The sequence below is a fragment of the Rhinatrema bivittatum genome, chromosome 8 (assembly GCF_901001135.1).
Source record: "Rhinatrema bivittatum chromosome 8, aRhiBiv1.1, whole genome shotgun sequence".
In the NCBI taxonomy this organism is placed as follows: Eukaryota; Metazoa; Chordata; class Amphibia; order Gymnophiona; family Rhinatrematidae; genus Rhinatrema; species Rhinatrema bivittatum.
This window is the reverse complement of record NC_042622.1, coordinates 74,660,370-74,681,476: the sequence shown is the minus strand read 5'-3', so window position 1 is coordinate 74,681,476 and position 21,107 is coordinate 74,660,370. Positions and strand designations below refer to the sequence as shown.

General features: G+C 44.8%; 1 protein-coding gene across 4 annotated transcripts in view; it reads left to right on the top strand.

Annotated features, from left to right (window-relative positions):
• PHF20 (PHD finger protein 20) overlaps positions 1–21,107 on the top strand; it is a 280,282-nt gene that overhangs the window by 221,460 nt on the left and 37,715 nt on the right. For all 4 annotated transcript variants that reach the window (XM_029611169.1, XM_029611171.1, XM_029611170.1 and 1 more), the window contains 2 exons: positions 10,458–10,616; positions 20,308–20,468. In XM_029611169.1, the coding sequence (XP_029467029.1) occupies positions 10,458–10,616; positions 20,308–20,468 (320 nt within the window). The remainder of the gene's footprint in view (positions 1–10,457; positions 10,617–20,307; positions 20,469–21,107) is intronic.

The window sequence follows — 21,107 nt, the reverse complement described above, 5'->3', positions numbered from 1 at the left end:
TTCACATCGTTGTTGCCTTTTTCCCATTTTTTGTTGAGGGCAATCTGCAGCTAACCTGTAGATTGCACATTTGTAAGGACTGAGTATCCTGATTGTCTTCAGAGAAAGCAAAGGTTGCTTACCTGTAATGGTGCTCTCAAAGGACAGCAAGATATGAGTTCTCACAGAACCAACCTCCCCTCGGATTTGGCTTCTCCTTATTTAGCCATTTACCAACCTGGGAGGGGGAGGGGCTCCTGCATGATGGCACTGGGACAGCCTGCACATGCTCAGTAGAACATGCTGAAAACCATGAAATTCATTGCACTGATCTGGGCTCTGTTAGATGACGTCTCCTGCCTGTGAGGACTGATATCCTGCTGTCTTCGGAGAACACCTGTTAAAGGTAAGCAACCTTTGCTTTATTCCAGTGGAATTAGTGGTGCATATATGGCACTCTTGAGATTTCCCCCAACAGTCTCCATTATATTTTACTCCCTATATATTTATATTAATTAAAGTCCTAATATCCCAGAGAGTAGGTGTTAACATTTGCCTGTGTTGGTTATGTATGGCATTGATGATACAGCAGATACAAAGGTATTCATGAACAAAGGATTAAGGAAATACAAATATAAACTGTTTGAAATCTTGTGCTTTGCCAGAAGTCACATTTAGTAGTTACCTAGGATTCAGCCCTCATGATGGAAAGGAGCGGCATTTGATTTAATTCCTTTGGGGGCTGGTGTTATCTACCTTGGGAAGAAGGGAATGCAACATAGTAACATAAGTAACATAGTAAATGACGGCAGATAAAAATCAATATGGCCCATCTAGTTTGTCCAGCAGCAGTGTGTCTGCTTTATGTAGATGCATGTACAAATCCCCATATGGAATCCAAATCCACTTGCCAATCCTAATGTCCCATACCCAGCCTTTCAAAGTACTGCAGCTGCCTTATAGAATTGTAACTACCATTCCATGCAGCTTACCCCTATGCTTTCTTTAAGATTGGATTGAATCATACTACTGCTGTCTTAGGCTGTAACTGCTGCTCTGCAGATTACCCAATGCTTTTTTTTTTTCTGTCCTCTTGTCACTAGGGATCCTCTGTTTATCCCACACTTTTTTTAAAATCGTTACTGTAGCAATGTAGCATTGCTTCTCTGATGCAACAGAATCACACAGATAAGCTGTGTGACTGTTTAGCTGATATGGAGGATTTTTCCAGAACTTTCTTAGAGTTGTAGGCATGCATGGCATTTTCCTATATGCGGCCAGACTTGCTGCTTTTCAATTATCTACTTTCCCATTGAGGGACCTCGTACAAGATTGCTCTTATAGCTATTTTGGACCAAAGACATTTCAGTGTACACTTTTAAAGCATATGTTCTCATAAGTTTTATTTGTATTTTCTTTAGTTAAATGTTGAGCATGTTCCCAAATTTCTTTCCTTTTTGTTGTGAGCTGTAACTTCAGTTTCACATATTTGCATTGGGTGCTAGAGGCTCAGCTGCTAAGTTCTTTTGTAGGCATATCTCCTTTTTTCAAACAGAATTTTTTCAGACTTTCTTCAGACTTTGCATTTGTGTTATCAGTGTCTTACCATGGCCAAGAAACAAGCCAGAAGTTTCATGAAATGTACAATGTGCTTGCAGAAGATAAGAATTTAAGAATTGCCATGCTAAGTCAGACCAAAGTTCATCAAACCCAGCATTCTTTCTTTGACAGTGGCCGCTCCAGGTTGCATGTACCTGGCTGATCACCCTGATACTCACTCCCAGGGATAGCAAATAGCTTTCTTTAGTCTACTTCACTAATACACTATTCAATTTGTGGAATCTCTTGCCAGAGGACATGATCAAGCTCAGTAGCATAGTGAGGTTTAAAAGAAGTTTGGATAGGTTCCTGGAAGAAAGTCCATAACACCCTTTTCAGGAACTTATCCAAACCTTGTTTTAAATCTCACAATGCTAGTGGCCTTGATCACGTCCTCTGGCAAGAGATACCACAACTTGAAAGTGCTCTGAGTAAAAAAAACCAAAAAAAAAAAAAACCGTACTTTTTCCAATCTTTCTGATAGATGATTGTTGTGAGTGCTACAGATGCCTGGGCAAAGGCCCATAATGCCTTTGTGCAGCTTTAGCACAAAGATAATACCAAGAGTGAGTCTTACTGCCCAGGGAGGCACTGAGCCTACATTTTAGATCGAGTAAATTCAACTCAAAAATTAAGGTGGATGGCCACGGAGTCAACCAGGATCATACTAGAGAGCAGGCTTTATCAAAGTGATCCTTATTCACTTCAACATTTCTGACTAGTCCTGGAGCAAAGCCAAGGGCTAATTGCCCTCCCCAGCCCCCCTTCCCAGTTCATCATCACAGTGGCCTGAAAAATATTTTGTGATTTGAAGCTGGTGTATACTGAGCCTTAAACAGAAGTTTTATTATGTCAGTACTTGTCCACGAATGGCTCAGATATGGTGAAAATGCCTCGTGCACCAGTGTAGCTATACTTAGAGGACCACCCAGAGTTGAAGATGTGCTGGTCTCTCAAGGGCCATCCACCAGGCTTCAAGCAGTTCTTCCATGCAATGTTTCTAGATGATCAATTCCCTATAAGACCTACCAAGTTTTGCCCTCTGCAGTGTTTCAAACAAAGGGGCCGATGCAATACAATGCGCTCAGCCGAGCACACTGTATAACCCGCGTCGGACGCTGAGTGAATGCAATAGCACTCATCAAATGCAAATGCATGTGAATGAGGCTATTACTCATTCACTCTGTATGCAAAAAAAAAGTGTGCGTCTCAGACACACATTTTGCTCTCAGATATTAACGCCTGCCTGGAGCAGGCATTAATAGCTGAGCGCAGGTAAAAGAAGTACAGAAAAGCAGAAAAACCTGCTTTTCTGTCCTTTTCTTAAGTTAAAAAAAAAACCAAACCTCGGCAGACCGCTGAGTTATGAAGACCGATGCCAGTAAACTATGCGTCTGTTTTCATTACTGGCAGATGGCCGGTTATGAAAACAAGATGCAGAGTTTATCGGCGTCGGTCTTCATAACCGGCAGCCGTGGCGGGGTCGCGTTAGCAAGAAGGTGCTAAGGTCGCAAGCGACCCTAGCACCTCCTTGCTAGCGCGACCCCCTAATTTGGGTATTGCATGGCACCATACATCTAAACCTTACCAGGAAGTGCTATTTTCAGAATGCTGTCTGTCTTCCCATAGAGCAGACTGCCAAATCTATATGGTCGATCACTTGCACACCCTTTTAATAAATACTGACTCCTTATGTCTAAAGCAAAGGGTAAATGTGAGATGCAATTAGTTTACTCTGCCTATGTTGCAGTCAGTATTAAATGAAGAGATTAAGAACATAAGACATTCCTTCCTTGGTCAATGATCCATTGAGCCCAGCAATCTGTTTCAGACAGTGGTCAGTCTGGATCACTTGGAAGTAGCTGACAGATCCCAGCTTCTATTCTAACCATAGACACCCACAGAATAGCAAAACTGCAAGTGTTGATTAGAGAAAACATGCAGGAAAGGTTTTTTGACATGTCATGTTCAGGCAATTATCCTTCCCTGGATATGCCGCTGCCTTTAGCCCTGTGCAGAAGTCTCCCATTTTAGAGTGATTGGATAGGAGATGAAAGAAACCTTATCTCAAACACCTTTGATTCAGACCTCCATGCTTCTACATCCAGTTCACCTTTCACATTGAAGCTCCCTAGCAAATTTCTCACAGGATGTGATTTTGATGAGCCTCTTAACAGAGAGCTCAGAGAAATGCCATTGTGAACAGACGAGCTCAAAAACCCATCACTACTAACCAGTCACTGTTGGGGAGAAGTTCTTAAGGGTGTCTCTCTCAGCTGCTTAGAATTGGTTACAATGTTAATTTGACAACTACTTTCTATTTGTGTCTTGCAGAATACTCAAAGATTCTTCGCTTAGCATTCACATATCTCAATTTCAACAAAACCAAACTGGGCAATGCAGTACAGTGACAGGCAATATGTGCTCCAACTTGCTCCTCTTGCGAAGAATCTTTGAGTATTCTGCAAGACACAAATATAAAGTGATTGTCAAATTAACATTGTAACCAATTTTAAGCAGCTGAGATTGACTCCCTTATACAAATGTGAATGTGAATACATTTGTAGAGTATGGATTAATAAGCCCCTGATGCAGCTGAAAAGGTGAAACTTGGCCGGAGTCGGGCATTATGGTTTCTAAACTGTATTCAATAAATTTACTTTCCAAGGCATCTATCTTGTTTTTGTTTTTTTCAGATCAGTTAAGCATACATTAGTGATGAGTGCAATTGATAATTAAAATTCTTTTTATGTTGAGTTACCCAGGAGTTCAGTCAAAGGCTGCAAATCTTGCAGAATATTGCAGTCAGAGTGGTAATGGGGAAAACTAGGAAAGCAAGTGCATGGCCTCTGTTAAATATTGCCGTTAATAAAAACGGCAATATGTAAATGTCTGGCCTTTATCTTCTGGATTTTGCTGGGGAAGGAATCTTCCTATTTAGAGTAGATTGAATTGGTATGTTCTTGGTAAAAAGCTGTGTGTGTTAAGATTACCTGCTGCAGATTCCTACAGCTTGGGCTATGAAGTAAACTTGTTTTAGAGCAAGAGCCTTTTCTGTGGTAGTTTGAGTTATGGAGTAGTTTTCAACTAGAAAATAGACAGGAATCACATTTCCTAATATTCAGGAAAAAATGCAATGCATGTTTGATTTCCAGAACAGGAATGAATACTGGCAAAACTTGGGTGGTGGTGGTGGAGGGGATCCACTGTAGATCAATTTAAACAGCATTATTTCTCCATGGACAAGCAGGATGATGATCAGTCAAACAAAAGGGGATGATGACATCCAGCAGTGTAGGGATGGATAGTGCTCCCAGGGTTCAGAACGATTGAGTCCTTCTGAGTATGTGTGCACCTTCCCTTGCAGCTTCTTCCACAGGAGTCTATTTTCTTCTGTTATCTAATCTGTCTGTTTTCTTATGCTAGCACAAAAAGATGTTTTTTTTCTCTCCAGAACTGAGGCTGCTGCTTGTCATTTTTTCCCCTTAAGGTTTATTCTTCTTTTCTTTATAGTTCTATTTTTAAAATCATGAATCTCCTTTTAAAAAAAATGTTCTTCATGATTGTTTGATTTAGCTTTGCTCCTCTTCTAGTGGTTAGATAGGGTTCAAGAGATATCCCCATTCTAAAATGATTCTCTCTGATCAGCATGACCCATCCTGTCCAGCGTCTCAGGTCTTCCCATGATGGTTCTAACTGCACGGCCTGTGCATGCATGTCTGCAACAGCCGTGAGGTCAAGAATTTACACCTTAGAAGAGTTTCTAAAATCTCCTCAGGCTTCCACCTCAGCAGTTAAGATGATGCATTTTTCATCATGTTACCTAAATCAAAAAGGACATAGACATGTCATGATCAGCACAGTAATTCTGAAGAGTCTTTGTGCAGAAAAAGTGGTGACATGTTTAAATCGGTTAATGAGATCATTTGAACACAATATGGTAAACGAGACAGTGCATTCCAAATCTAAAACAATAACTAACATTGGCCGCCCAATGAAAAGAGGTTCTTCAAACCATCAGGCAAGAAAAACAGAATAGGAAATACACATTTGAAAAGTCAGAACATCCCCCTCCCCCCCCACACCCCCATTTATAATCCTGACCCATCTCAGTCGAACAGTATCAACAATGATGTCACTTACTCCATTATGTAATGCAGCCAGAGACATTCATGCAGGCAAATGATTAATAAGCAACCCCCTTGCAAAAGGGGATGAAATTCAAGCAATCTCCTACAGTTTCACAAAATCTCATTTTTTCTTAAACTCTATTTTTTTAACGTCTTTATCCAATACGTACGTTTGGGTGACATTTCTCAATTGTGTCTGTGTCGGTGGATCAGTAGACAGCCATTTCTGTAGGAGACATTTCTTAGCCAGCAAATATCGTCAGTCTGCACCACCATTTAACATATTTATTAGAGAAAACAACACCCCGCAAGTCATCCCATAAAAATATATTTACCGATAAGGAAAAAGAAACACCACTCAGCCTAGTGAGAGAGCTATTTACAGCAACCCAAAAGCTGTGGAGAACAGAGCAGGTCCAGAATTTGTGGCCCAGAGTACGGTCTACTTTACCATGCTTGGGACACCGACCTGATCCCAGTATTCCCATATTACTTGCAGTTTTAGAAGCAATATAAAATCTGTGCAGAAATTTAAATTGGAGTTCCATAAAAGCAGTGACATTAAGTCCAGCATCAAAACATGTGTGCATATTGGTGCAGTCTCTCCTCAGTGCAGAAAACTTATTGAAAACATCTGCAAGCAAATTCTGTGCAGAAGATGGCACCATGAGACCTTATCACCATGGCGATTCCATTTTTGTCACAAAAAAATCAAAATAAGACCAAAGCTTTCCATTCCTGGTTTTGGTTAAGAACATAAATTGCCATACTGGGTCAGACCAAGGGTCTATCAAACCCAGCATCCTGTTTCCAACAGTGGCCAATCCAGGCTACAAGTACTTGGCAACTACCCAAACACTAAGTAGATCCCATGCTACTGATGCCAAGTAATAGTGGCTATTCTCTAAGACAACTTAATAGCAGTTAATGGACTTCTCCATGAATTATCCAAACCTTTTTTTAAACCCAGCTGCACTAACCACATCCTCTGGCAACAAATTCCAAAGCTTAATTGTGCATTGAGTGAAAAATAATTTTCTCCAATTAGTTTTAAATGTGCTACTTGCTAACTTCATTGAGTGCCCCCTAGTCCTTCTATTATCCAAAAGAGTAAATAACCGATTCACATTTATCTGTTTTAGACCTCATGATTTTAAATATCAATTATCCTCCCTCAGCCATCTCTTCTCCAAACTGAACAGCCCTAACCTCTTTAGCCTTTCCTCATAGGGGATCTGTTCCATTCCCTTTATCATTTTGGTCGCACTTCTCTGTACCTTCTCCATTACAACTATATCTTTTTTGAGATGCGGCAACCAGAATTCTACACAGTACTCAAGGTACAGTCTCACCATGGAGTGATAGAGGCATTATGACATTTTCCGTTTTATTCACCATTCCCTTCCTAATAATTCCTAAAGTTCTGTTTACTGTTTTGACTGCTGTACCACACGGAGCTGACTATTTCAATGTATTATCCACTATGACACCTAGATCTTTTTTCCTGGGTGGTAGCTCCTAATATGGAACCTAACATCGTGTAACTACAGCATGGATTATTTTACCCTATATGCATCACCTTGCACTTGTCCACATTAAATTTCATCTGCCATTTGGATGCCTAATTTTCCATTCTCGCAAGGTCATCCTGCAATTTCACAATTCGCTTGTGGTTTAACTACTCTGAATAATTTTGTATCATCTGCAAATTTGATTACCTCACTCGTATTCCTTTCCAGATAATTTATAAATATATTGAAAAGTACCGGTCCAAGTACAGTTCCCTGAGATACTCCACTGTTTACTCTTTTCCACTGAGAAAATTGACCATTTAATCCTACTCTGTTTCCTGTCTTTCAGCCAGTTTGTAATCCACAAAAGGACACCACTTCCTATCCCATGACTTTTTAGTTTCCTTAGAAGCCTCTCATGAGGGACTTTGGTGAAACACCTTCTGAAAATCAAATACATTACATCTACTGACTCACCTTTATTCATATGTTTATTAACCCCTTCAAAAAAAAAACAAGCAGATTTGTGAGGCAAGACTTGCCTTGAGTAAATCAGTGCTGACTGTGTTCTGTTAAACCATGTCTTTCTATATGCTCTGTGATTTTGATCTTTAGAATAGTTTCCACTATTTTTCCCTGCACTGAAGTCAGGCTCACTGGTCTATAGTTTCCTGGATCGCCCATGGAGCCCTTTTTAAATATTGGGTTACATTGGCCACCCTCCAGTCTTCAGGTACAATGGATAATTTTAATGATAGGTTACAAATTTTAGCCAATAGATCTGAAATTTCAATTTTGAGTCCTTATGAACCCTGGGGTTACTATCCAGTCCAGCTGATTTGCTACTCTTTAGTTTGTCAGTCTGGCCTACTACATCTTCCAGGTTCACCGTGATTTGGTTCAGTTCATCTGAATCATCGCCCTTGAAAATCATCTCTGGAACAGTTATCTCCCCAACATCCTCATTAGTAAACAATAAGTAAAGAATTAATTTAGTCTTTCTGCAATGGCCTTATCTTCCCTAAGAGACCCTTTAACTGTCTGTCATCTAATGGTCCAACCAACTCTCTCACAGGTTTCTTGCTTCGGATATACTTTAAAAAAAATGTTATGAGTTTTTCCTCTATGGCCAACTTCATTTCAAATTCTTTCTTAGCCTGCCTTACCAATGTTTTACAATTAACTTGACAATGCTTATGCTTTTTCCTATTTTCTTCAGATGGATCCTTCCAATTTTTGAAGGATGTTTTTTTGGCTAAAATAGCCTCTTTCAACTCACCTTTTAACCATGCCGGTAATCGTTTTACCTTCCTCCCACCTTAATGCATGGAATGCATCTGGACTATGCTTCTAAGATTGTATTTTTAAACTTTTAACCTTTGCAGCTGCACCTTTTGATTTTTTTCTAACTATTTTCCTCATGTTTCCCTTTGAAAAATGTTTTACAGCTGTAGATTTACTTATTGTCCCCCTTCCAGTCAGTTCAAATTTAATCATGTTATGATCGTTATTGCCAAGTGGCCCCACCACTGTTACTTCTCTCACCAAATCCTCCGTTCCACTAAGAATTAAATCTGAAATAGCTCCCTCTCTCTGTTCCTGAACCAATTGCTCCATGAAACAGTAGTTTATTCCATCCAGGAATTTTGTCTCTAGCATGTCCTGATGTTACATTTACTCACTTAATATTGGGGTAATTGAAATCTCACAGTACACTGGTGCAGGAAAATAAGACTTTAATCACCACAAATTCTATGGTAGTTGTAGGTAGTTCCAACTACAACTACCATAGAATTTGTGGTGATTAAAGTCTTATTTTCCTGCACCAGTGTACTGTGATACTTGCTTACGTGCAAGGTTTCTGCTCCTTCTTCTTTTGGTAATTGAAATCTCCCATTATTATTGCACTGCCAAATTGGTTAGCTTCCCTGATCTCTCTTAGCATTTCATTATCTGTCTGATCATTTTTGCCAGATGGACAATAGTATACTCCTATCACTATACTCTTACCCAACACAAATGGGATTTCTACCCATATAGATTCTACTGAGCATTTAGTCTTGTATGATTTTTATCCTGTTGGACTCTATACCCTCCCGGATATAAAGTGCTACACCCCCCACCAAGCTGATCCTCCCTGTCATTGTAGTGTTATTTGTACCCTAATATATCATTGTCCCATTGGTTATCCTCCTTACACCAGGTCTCTGAGATGCCAATTATGTCTATCTCATCATTCACTGCTATACATTCTAACTGTCTCCCATCTCCTTAGACTTCTGGCATTGGCAGACATTTCAAAGTGTTTTTTTGTTTGTATTAATAACCTTCTTTTCAGTTGATATGGATAATTTGGAATTCTTTAGCTCGGGTGTTTCTTTAGTTATAGGCACATAGACTACTTTTGCTTTTATTGGAACCTCTCTGTTGGGATGCCCTAACTCTCCTGTTTCATTAGTATCCTTCAAAGATACATGCCTCCAAACCATTCACTGTTGAGAGACTGTCGGCTTTCCCCCTTATTCTAGTTTAAAAGCTGCTGTATCTTCTTTTTGAAAGTTAGTGCCAGCAGTCTGGTTCCATTCAGGTTAAGGTGGAGCCTGTCCTTTCAGAAAAGTCTCCCCCTTCCCCCAAAAGTTTGTCCAGTTCCTTACAAAACTGAATCCCTCTTCCCTGCACCATTGTGTCATCCACGCATTGAGACTCTGGAGCTCTGCCTGCCTCTGGGGACCTGCATGTGGAACAGGGAACAATCACAGAATGCCACGTTGGAGGTTCTGGATTTCAGCTTTCTACCTAAAATCCTAAATTTGGCTTCCAGAACCTCTCCTACATTTTCCTATGTCTTTAGTGCCCACATGTACCACGACAGCTGTACCACATGTACCTCCCCAACACTGTCTGTAATCCTATCTAGGTGACATATGAGGTCTGCCACCTTTGCACCAGTTCTTCCACAACTCTTCTTACAACTGACCAGCATTCCAAGGTTAGGAAGATGTGGATTAGAATTCATCAAAAATTATTTTACTGATATGCCGCCACCTCTACCCTGGTGAGAAGTCTCCCATTTTAGTCATCAACACCTGAGAGAGTGTCTACTATTATCCCTTTTCAGGCTTCCTTAGAGTAGTAATTTGTGGTTCTGTAAGGTTGGGATGCTGTAGATTGCTTTCACGGTGTCTGAAATTTATAGCGAGGTAAGCATCTTTATTTTTTATGTATTTATTTTTTACAGAATACTCTGGCAGTGAGGAGAACATTGATGTTTCATGGGAACTTTCTTCTTCAAAACTTCTAAAATCTAGCACTATCCATCGATCACCACATTCCCATAAAAGCATGCCAGTGTGCAATTCTGACAAAGGACACCATAAAAACCGACCCAAAATAAGTGGTAAGTGACATCTCCCCAGTGCAATAAGAGTAATAGCATATAAATTGCCTAGAGCTCTTTCCTAAGCAATAAATCAAATATAAATAAAAGAAACAGATGTCATACAGTTAATAAGTTGTTGTCATTGTCATTTTGTTTCCATTATATTATCAGGGCTGGTGGAAAAACTTGGTGGTTGCCTAGAGTGCCAAAGTTTTGGGGGCGACACGGAGGTGGCAGGGCTACAGTGATTGCTGCTCCTCCTTCCTGCCTGTGCAGGCCTGGAAGAGGAAATCAAATCATATGGGCCTATGTAACCGAGAGGAAGGAGGTGTAATCACCGCAGCATCAGCCTACGTAGTTGTAATTTAAGTGCATGAGGTGTGGCAATGTTGCTCCACACTGGAAGAAAGCAGGAGCAACATTGCACTGCCCATATGAGGAGGCTGCTGCTGATTGTGTATTCTAGCAGCAGGACGAGAGAGTGATCATATATATAGGAGTGTGCATGTGTGTGTTAGAGCTGATTAAAGTTTGTGCACCCCACCATCACTAATCCTCACCAGTCCTCAGGATGATTGGAAATCAAAAGTTCCCATATATGTAGAATGGGGGATTTTAAAATTTATTTATTTATTTAGCGTTTTTCTATACCGGCATTCATGATTAGAAACCACATCATGCCGGTTTACATAAAACAAGGGGTGAGAACAAGAAACGAAAAACAAGTGCAAGGAGAACAAAAGTTACATTACAACAGGGTCTTAAAACTGGGAAGAGAAATTAGAATAAGAGAGACGAACGGAAGGGATTAAAATATTTACATTATTTACATTATGATATGAAATCTATTGTATAGTTTGCTGTCTCTTGTAAAATTACTATCATTTAGATCGGGTCTGGGAAGGCTTGTTTAAATAGCCAAGTCTATTATTAGTATGGTTTTATTTATATTTTATATGTCCTGATTTTTTTGTTTGTTTTATGAGGAATGGTGGTGATTCTGTTTTTCTACTGTTCTGCATATAGTCTGACTTGTGGTTTCCAGTTCAGTTTTTGTCTGCATGTTTCTAGTTACAATTTATGGTCTCTTTAGTCTGTATTTGGTGAGGGTTTGTTTGTTTAACCAAGGTGAGGTATTCTGCTAAGCAGCTTGGCTTATTCTTTTTTCCTAATAGATGGTGCATTGGTGTCTAGGATCTGTCATGGTATTTGCATTATTGCCAGCTCTGGATTTGTCAATAGACATATACTGGGCCTGTCCCTGGAAAGTGGCAAAAGTCTGGGGGCAGCAGCCTGACTGAAGATTTGCTACCTTCTAGCTGTGCGGAATCCATCTTATGTATCACATGCCTCATTCCATGGGAGTAACCCAGTGATTAGAGCAACAGGCTAGAAACCAGGGTTCAAATCCCACTGCCACTCCTTGTGACCTTGGGCAAGTCACCTTATCCTCTATTGCCTCAGATTCAAACTTAGATTGTAAACCCTTTGGAGATAGGGAAATACCTATAGTACCTGGATGTATTCCACTTTGACGTGCCAAAAAGCAAATTTAAATTTAAAAAGTTGTTCCTATTCCCTGTACGTACCCGGATCAGTCCAGACTCCTGGGTTTTGCCCCCCCTCTAGCAGATGGAGACAGAAGTTTACAAACCAAACTCCGCCTTATCTAGGCTGGTGCCACCTACAGTCTGGCAGTCTTCTTCTGTCTCCTAGCAGGTGGAGAGGGTGCAAAATCCTACAGTCTGAGCTGAGGCCTAGTTAACTTTTTTTTTTTTATCAGATTAAGGGATCTCTAAGGTTGGTTAGGTAGGTTAGTAGGAGGCTGAGACCGCAGTTGTTTGCCTGCAGGTCCGGCCTCGTCTCCTCCCGGGGAGTGGTGAGGTTCCGCTGGGGCCATCCCCCTAGGGAGTAGAGGACGCTGAAGGTGGGCTTGGGAGCCCTTGCCAGCGCTAGTGCTAGTCCCTATCCTGGGGGTGACACCGGGGAGCTCGGTTCACTCCCCCCAGGTGGACCGGGAGCCGGCGAGCTAACGGTAAAAAAAAAAAAAAAAAAAAAGTTGTGTTTTTGTTTTTGTTACCAGGGTCTCTCTCTTGCTGTCGTCCTTTTCTTTCCTGCTCCCTGTCCGTGTCCGGTCGTGTTCGGGTGCGAGGGGGGGAACGTGGGCGGCAGTGCGGTCGACTTTGCTTGCTCTTCACTTCCCGTTTGGCAAGCATGCCGCGATGGACAGTCTGCAGGGCCTGCGGGGCAGCCCGTCGCCTCTCCCGCGACAGCCTCTGCACTAGCTGCGTCTCGGGAGGGGAGGGCGCCTCGGAGGGTCCGGAGGCAGTTCGGCAGACGCGGCCCGCGGCTCCGGGGAGAAAGTCGGGGGCGGTGACTGGGCCGTTTTCACGGAGCGCGGGAACGGCCGCCATTTTGGGGGCTCTGCAGTCCACGGCGGGAAAGCCCGCCATTTTGAGCGTTTCAGGGCCCGGTTTCACGGCGCCTCCGGCGGACGGGGGAGCGGAGGATTTGCCTCCTGCACTGTCCCCACAGCTGGGGGTCTCCGAGGGGGACCACTCACCGCAGTCAGGCCATAGCGATCCGGAGGAGGAGCTGGATCGTAGCTCCTCTGACTCCTTTACTTTGGAGTTTGTGCTGGTTATGCACAAAGCTTTTAAAGCGCGGCGGCAAGCCAGGAAACGGGCACGTGGACCTCCGGATATGGATCGGGGGTCGCAGCCCCGGAAACGGACCCGGTCCGTGCAGGCCTCGGATCCCCCGGAGGGAGCACGCCCACTCAGGTTGGGGGCTCCGCGGGGGGAGCCCGATACGGAGTCTGAATCCGATCCGGATGAACAGGATCCACCGTCTCGGCCGCGTGGCATTGACGGGGAAGGAGATCAGGGGGCTAGTGGGTCGGGCGGTCCCCACGCGACGGACGGGGACGACCCCAAGGTAGTGCGCTTATTTCGACGCGACGAACTGGCGCCTTTGATTTTGGCTATCCTCGGGGAGTTGGCCATAGAGTTGCCACAGCAGGAGTCCCGTCTAGGGCGCACGGATCCCGTGGTGTTGGGGCTGAGGGGACCGCCGACGGCGTTTCAGTTACATTTTTCTGCGTCTGATTTGCTTTTTAAGGAGTGGGACACTCCAGATCTGGGGCTGAAGGTGGCCAAGGCCATGGATAAGCTCTACTCCCTGACAGAGGATGCGCTTGAGCTGTTCAAGGTCCCGCGCATAGATTCAGCAGTGGCGACTGTCACGAAGAGGACCACCATCCCGGTAACAGGGTGGGACAGCTCTTAAGGACTTACAGGATCGTAAGCTGGAGATACAGCTTAAGAAGATTTTCGAGGTCTCCGCTCTCGGAGTGAGAGCGGCTATCTGTAGCAATTTTTCCCTTCGGGCAGGGCTCCGGTGGGCCCAGCAGCTTTCCGCTAATGAAGCTCTTTCGCAGGAAGAGGCGCTGCAGGCGGCTCGCTTGGAGGCAGTGATTGCCTATAGCGCGGATGCCTTTTATGATTTGCTTCGTACCTCGGCACGGGCGATGGTGTCTGCGGTGTCGGCCCGTCGGTTGTTATGGTTGCGCCATTGGGCGGCGGACGTGTCTTCGAAGGCTCGCTTAGGTTCGCTTCCGTTTAAAGGTAAGTTGCTTTTTGGTAAAGAGCTGGAGGACTTGATTGAGTCGTTAGGAGAGAACAAGGTGCATCGCCTACCGGAGGACAGGCCGCGGTCTAGAGGGGCTCCGGCCTCCAGGGGCCGTTTCCGTGGAGGTCGCAGACCCCGTAATGCTCGAGGGTCGACATCCTCTTTTCGCCACAATGTGTCGCGGCAGCAATCGTATATGCAGTCCTTTCGCGGGCGCCGGTTTGGCAGGCCGAGCGCCGGTCGGTAAGCCTGCCCAATGATGGGCTGCCGGCCCACTCCCCGGTGCCGGTGATCGGCGGCAGACTGGCGCGGTTTGTCGGGGAGTGGGCCAGAATCACTTCGGACCAATGGGTGCTGGAAGTGATAAGTCACGGTTACGCGTTAGATTTTGTACAGCGGCCCCTTCCCGGTTTCATGGTGTCGCCATGCGGGTTCTCCGAGAAACGGCGGGCGCTACGGGGAACAATTCGGCATCTACAGGAGCTAGGCGCGATCGTTCCAGTGCCGTCCCACGAGGTGCGCAGCGGCCGGTACTCGATTTACTTCCTGGTGCCAAAGAAAGAAGGCACTGTTCGTCTGATCCTCGACCTCAAGGGCGTCAACAAGTGCTTGCGGGTCCCAAGATTTCGTATGGAGACTCTGCGGTCGGTCATTGCCTCGGTGTGGCAAGGAGAGTTTCTCGCGTCCCTGGATCTCACGGAGGCGTATTTGCATATCGGGATCCACGCGGACCACCAGTGATACCTCAGGTTCGGCGTATTGGGGCAACATTTCCAGTTCCAAGTGCTACAGTTCTGTTTGGCTACAGCCCCGCGCACCTTCACGAAGATCATGGTAGTGGTAGCTGCTTACCTTTGCAAGGAGGGATTTCTGGTCCATCCGTATCTGGACGATTGGCTGATCCGGGCGAAGTCCGAACGTCTCTGTCAGATCGCGGTTCAACGAGTGGTAGGCTTGCTGCAGAGGCTCGGTTGGGTGATCAATCGGGCCAAAAGTCAGCTAGTGCCCTCGCAATCTCTGGAGTTTTTGGGAGCTTTGTTCGACACTCGAAAGGGCATGGTGTATCTGACGCGGGAGCGCAGAGACAAGTTGCAGAGTCAGGCCAGGCGGTTGTTAGCCAAATCCATGCCAGTAGTCTGGGACTATCTGCAAATGGTGGGGTCGATGACTTCAACGCGGGAATTGGTTCCCTGGGCATTCGCGCATATGCGGCCTTTACAGTTGGCTTTACTCTCCCGTTGGAATCCGGTGTCGGAGCAGTTCCATCTCCCGTTGCCGCTGCCGCAGTCGGCCCACTCCAGCATGGACTGGTGGCTTTGTCCAGACAACTTGGCCAGTGGAATTTCGTTGGCGGTTCCCTCGTGGACGGTGGTCACCACGGATGCCAGCCTTTATGGTTGGGGCGCGGTGTGTCTTCGGAAGTCGGTGCAGGGCACGTGGTCCCCGAAGGAAGCAGCGTGGTCCATCAATCATTTGGAGACCAGGGCAGTGAGGTTAGCGCTCTGGGAGTTCTTACCGTTGGTCCGCGGAAAGGCGGTCAGAATTCTGTCGGACAATGCGACGACTGTGGCTTACATCAACCGGCAAGGCGGCACCAGAAGTCTTACGGTGGCCGCCGAGGCTCGGCTGCTAATGGCATGGGCCGAGCGGCATCTGCAATGCATAGCGGCATCGCACATTGCAGGAGTGGAGAATGTTCAGGCGGATTTCCTCAGTCGCAATCGGCTGGATCCCGGCGAGTGGGAGCTCGCGGACGTAGCGTTTCAGCTCATTTGCGCCCGGTGGGGGACACCGGTCGTAGATCTGATGGCGACATTCAAGAATGCCAAGGCTCCACGGTTCTTTGCCCGCCGCCGGGAAACAGGGGCGGAAGGAGTCGACGCTCTGGTGTTGCCGTGGCCGAAGGGGGTGCTACTCTATGTTTTTCCTCCGTGGCCACTCATCGGTCGGATGCTACGGCGCATAGAGCTTCATCCGTCGCCAGTGATACTGGTCGCACCCGAGTGGCCGCGGCGCCCTTGGTTCGCGGACCTCCAGATCTTGGCGTTGGAGGACCCCATCCGGTTTCCGTATGTGCCGGACCTGCTGCATCAGGGTCCCGTTCGTTTCGACCAGGTCGAATGCTTTTGTCTAGCGGCATGGCTTTTGAGAGGCGTCGGCTGAAGGCATGGGGTTACTCGGATGTGGTGGTCACGACTCTGTTGCGGTCTCGCAAGTCTTCCACGTCTCTAGCGTATGTGCGAGTTTGGAAGGTGTTTGAGACAAGGTGTTTGAGACAAGGGCCTCCGTTCCGGAGGTGTTGCGTTTTTCTCCAGGATGGTTTGTCCAAGGGGTTGTCCTGCAGTTCTCTTCGGGTGCAAGTGGCGGCTCTTGCCTTGTTGAGGGGTCAGATCCAAGGAGTGTCTTTATCCTCACACCCGGATGTCGTTCGTTTCCTCCGAGGGGCTAAGCACTTATGTCCCCCGTTCCGTTCTCCCTGTCCGTCCTGGAATCTGAATTTGGTTCTGAAGGCTTTGTGTGCCGCTCCCTTCGAGCCTATCCGCAGAGCTACGCTGAAGGATCTTACTTTGAAGGTGGTCTTTCTGGTGGCTATTGTGTCGGCGAGAAGGGTGTCGGAGCTCCAAGCCCTGTCTTGTCGGGAACCCTTTTTGAGGATTACGGACTTGGGAGTTTCGCTTCGTACTGTGCCTTCCTTCTTGCCTAAGGTGGTGTCTGCGTTTCACCTTAATCAGACGGTGGACTTGCCTTCATTTACTGAGGCAGATAAGTCTCATCCTAGTCATCGGGACTTGCGTCTGCTGGACGTGAGAAGAGCACTGTTGTGTTATCTGGAGGCGACTAATGCCTTTCGGGTGTCTGATCATTTTTTTGTGCTGTGGGGTGGTCCTCGTCGCGGGCAGGCGGCTTCTAAAACTACAATTGCCCGTTGGTTGAAGGAGGCAATTGGTTCGGCGTATCTTCTGCAGGGTAAGTCTACCCCTACGGGACTAAAGGCCCATTCTACGCGTTCACAAGCGGCCGCCTGGGCGGAATGCAACCAGGTGTCGGCGGAAGAAATTTGTAGAGCGGCGACCTGGAAGTCGTTGCATACTTTTGCTCGTCATTACCGCCTGGATGTCCATGCTCCAGGTACCGGCAGTTTCGGGTCAGGGGTACTAAGAGCGGGACTCTCCGGATCCCACCCTATTTAAAGTAGCTCTGGTACATCCCAGGAGTCTGGACTGATCCGGGTACGTACAGGGAAAAGAAAATTAGGTCTTACCTTAGTTAATTTTCGTTCCTGTAGTACCACGGATCAGTCCAGAGTCCCACCCGTTCCTGCTGTGCACAGGGAGAGTCCGTTGTCGCGGCAGTTTTCTCTCTGTCCTTTCCTGTCTCTGTTTCTGTTTTATTCATTATCGATGGTTCGGGTTCTGGTCCCATTTGGGGGATAGTTGAACCGGTGGTTTTGGTTGGTAGGTTCCTGTATATAGTTCGTTTGTTATGATATTGGGGCTTCATCTGCTTTGACATTAAGTAAGACTGCCAGACTGTAGGTGGCATCAGCCTAGATAAGGCGGAGTTTGGTTTGTAAACTTCTGTCTCCATCTGCTAGAGGGGGGGCAAAACCCAGGAGTCTGGACTGATCCGTGGTACTACAGGAACGAAAATTAACTAAGGTAAGACCTAATTTTCTTTTATGTTCAGTCACTCTCTGGCTTTTGATCTGATTGCTTGCCAACAAATAGGAAAATCTGATTGCTTAGTCATAAAATTTCAAGGCAGTGAAGGACTCAAACTTGTCTTGATCTACCACCCTCCAGGCACCCACCCTGAGTCCCTTTCTCAGGCTCTCAAAATTCCTCTGTGATAGGACCATTTTGCCTCACAAACTCTGAGTTCTTGGATACTTGTAACTGTCATGCAGATAATCCCCCCCACTGGCATCACTACCACCTTCCAATGCAACATGGAGAATCTTGGTCTCACTCAGTTAATCAAGTTCCCCATGCACAAACACTGTCATTACATATCAGGCCAATCTTGATTCTCAGAAGCAGAGCTATATAGGAGGTTAACTTTAGTTTAAGGTTGGCATTCTCTGATCCATTCTGCGGGTCTGTGCCCCATACCCAGCAAATCGGGAAATACACTTTTTTTTCCCCCCCTGACATTCCCTTGATCTAATCTTTCATTCTGTATAACCTCAATCTTGACCCCAGTACAAAACAGTAGACCCTATCTCTTAGACTAGAACTAAGTCTAAGCTACTATTGCTATTCCAATGCAAACCCATCTTGTCCGCCCCCACCACCCACTCAAATCTCTATCCAGGAACTTTTCCTCCGTTACAAGTGAAAGTATTAAACAACTTTTCAGAATACCTGAAACTCTTAACACCCTCAGATCAAGGCTTATTGATTAAAGGTAGGAACCACCACACTAGCAAGTTAACTCCATGTACCCTTTTCTTCATTTCCCTCCTCTAGCCTTTACAGATCCACAGTGTTTATCCCATGCCACTTTGAATTCTTTGACTGTTTTTGTCTTCACCATCTCCTCCAGAAAAGCATTCAGGCATCCACCACCCTCTGCTTGAAGAAATATTTTCTGGTGTTGGTTCTGAGGAGTTCCCCCTGGAGTTTCATTTTGTGACCCCCTGGTTCCACTGATTTCTTTCCAACAGAAAATGTTTGGAGTTTATGCATCATTAAACCTTTCAGGTATCTGAAGGTCTGTATCATATCTCCTCTGCACCTCCTCTCTTCCAGGGTGCAGAGGAGGCTGAAGGAACTAAATATGTATATATTTAGTTCCTTCAGCCTCTCTTCATAAGTCTTTAAATACTGTCTCTACACCATTTTGATCACCTTCTCTGGACTGCCTTCATCCTGTCTTTATTCTTTTTGAGATACGGGCTCCAGAACTGAACACAGTACTCTAGGTGAGACCTCATCAAGTACCTATCAAGGGCATTTTCACATCCCTTTTCTTATTGGTTATTCCTCTCTCTATGCAGCCCAGCATTCTTCTGGCTTTAGCTATCACCTTGTTACATTGCTTTGCTGCCTTTGGATCACCAGACACTATCACTTCAAGATCCCTCTCTTAGTCCGTGCGCATCAGCCTTTCATACCCCATTACATACAGCTCTTTTGGATTATCGCATTCCAGATGCATGACTCTACACTTCTTGGCATTGAATTCCAGCTGCCAAATCTTCGACCACTCCTTAAGCTTTCTTAAATCACTTATAAAATCATGAGTGCAGTGGAACAGATACATATGAAATGGTAATTTACTCTTTCAGATAATACAAAGACTAGGAGACAACTAACAGGTAGCAGATTTAAAACAAATCTGAGAGAGTAGTTTTTTCACTCATTACACAATTGAGCTAAGGAGTCTGTTACCAGAGAATATTCTCAAGTCATTGCCATTGCTGAGTTTTAAAGGGGTTGGACAAATTCCTGGAAGAGAAGTCCATAAGCAATTATTAGCCAGGTAGGCTTATAGAAAGCCATTGCTTATCCCAGAGCACGGGCAGTAAAAAAATGCATCTGCTGATTGGATTCTGCCAGATACTTCCTAGAGATCCAGATTGGCCACTGTCAGACAAAATGCTGGATTTGATGTTCCTTGGTATGACCCAGTATGGCACGTCTTATTTGTGGTATAAAAATGTATACAGACTGATTAGATCCAGTGTGTGAAGTAACTTGTGACTCTTGTTGACTTGGTTACTTACATGGACTGAGTGGAACTACAAGACAGGAGAGCAGCTTAAAGAATTTTAGCAATAATAACAGAAATATTTCAAATCTATGCAACGTTTTCTTTGTGTGCTTTTGAAATATTGTAGAATGGTTAAGGGAATTGCTTTTTAAAAAATGTTCAGCCTGCTACTTTGGTTTCTGTTGGCATTTGGATTGCTTCCCCTAATTTTTCTCTGCTTGTGAATGGAGGTAGATGTATTTATTTATGAACATTTGATATTCCTCCTGATTTCCCAGGTTGGCCTCAAGATGGATTACTTTAAAATAAAGATGTTGTCAAGCTTAAAGTTCTGTTCATTGTGAGTTTCTTTTCTTTCCTACAGAGGAGGGCATACTAAGCGATGACTCTGCAGACAGTGTGCTCTGGAGTGATGAGGAACCTCATGCTGCTCTGAATCCTGATGGTCCAGAGGGAAAGAAAAGCAACTATGAGATTGTTCGCTGCATGTGCGAGATACAAGAGGAGAACGAGTTCATGATTCAGGTAATGTGGTAGGGACCTCCTTGCTGTACTTAGAATATGTTATACGTCTCTGTTGGTAGTGATACTTGTCCTGTAACAAGATTGCTTTCATGAGATAGGTCACCAGATCTAACTTAAACATTTTACAGAAAGTGCATGCAGACATCATGAGCCCCCACTCCCCCAAGATGAGATGAAATAAACTCAGATTTATTATCTTTACCATATAAAGTTCCAAGTGAACATCCTTGGGTGCTTTTGAAATACTACAGAATGGTTAAAGGTTATGCAGATCTGGATCAATAAACATATCTAGTCTCACTGTATGTACTTTACCAAACATTTACTTGGATTTCTTAAATAAAATTCTTTGCCTGTACAGTGCTATATCTTGGTGAAGGGTCAAAATCTTACTCCAAGCTTAGATGGCACAAAAGGCATCCAGAAAAAATGACTTTTTCATTATCTAGTCATTTTTACAGAAAAACAGCCTTTGAACCCAGTTTCTGTTCAACTGAAGAATAACACCAGCAAAGTGGCCTTTTCCAGGGTTGTCTCATTGACTTGCTCCAACTCCTGTTAAATCCAAAGGCCTCTTAAGAAGTATGTCTATTAATGTTGCTTCCTAAGTTAGAGATTTTGACTTGGATTTAGGGGAGG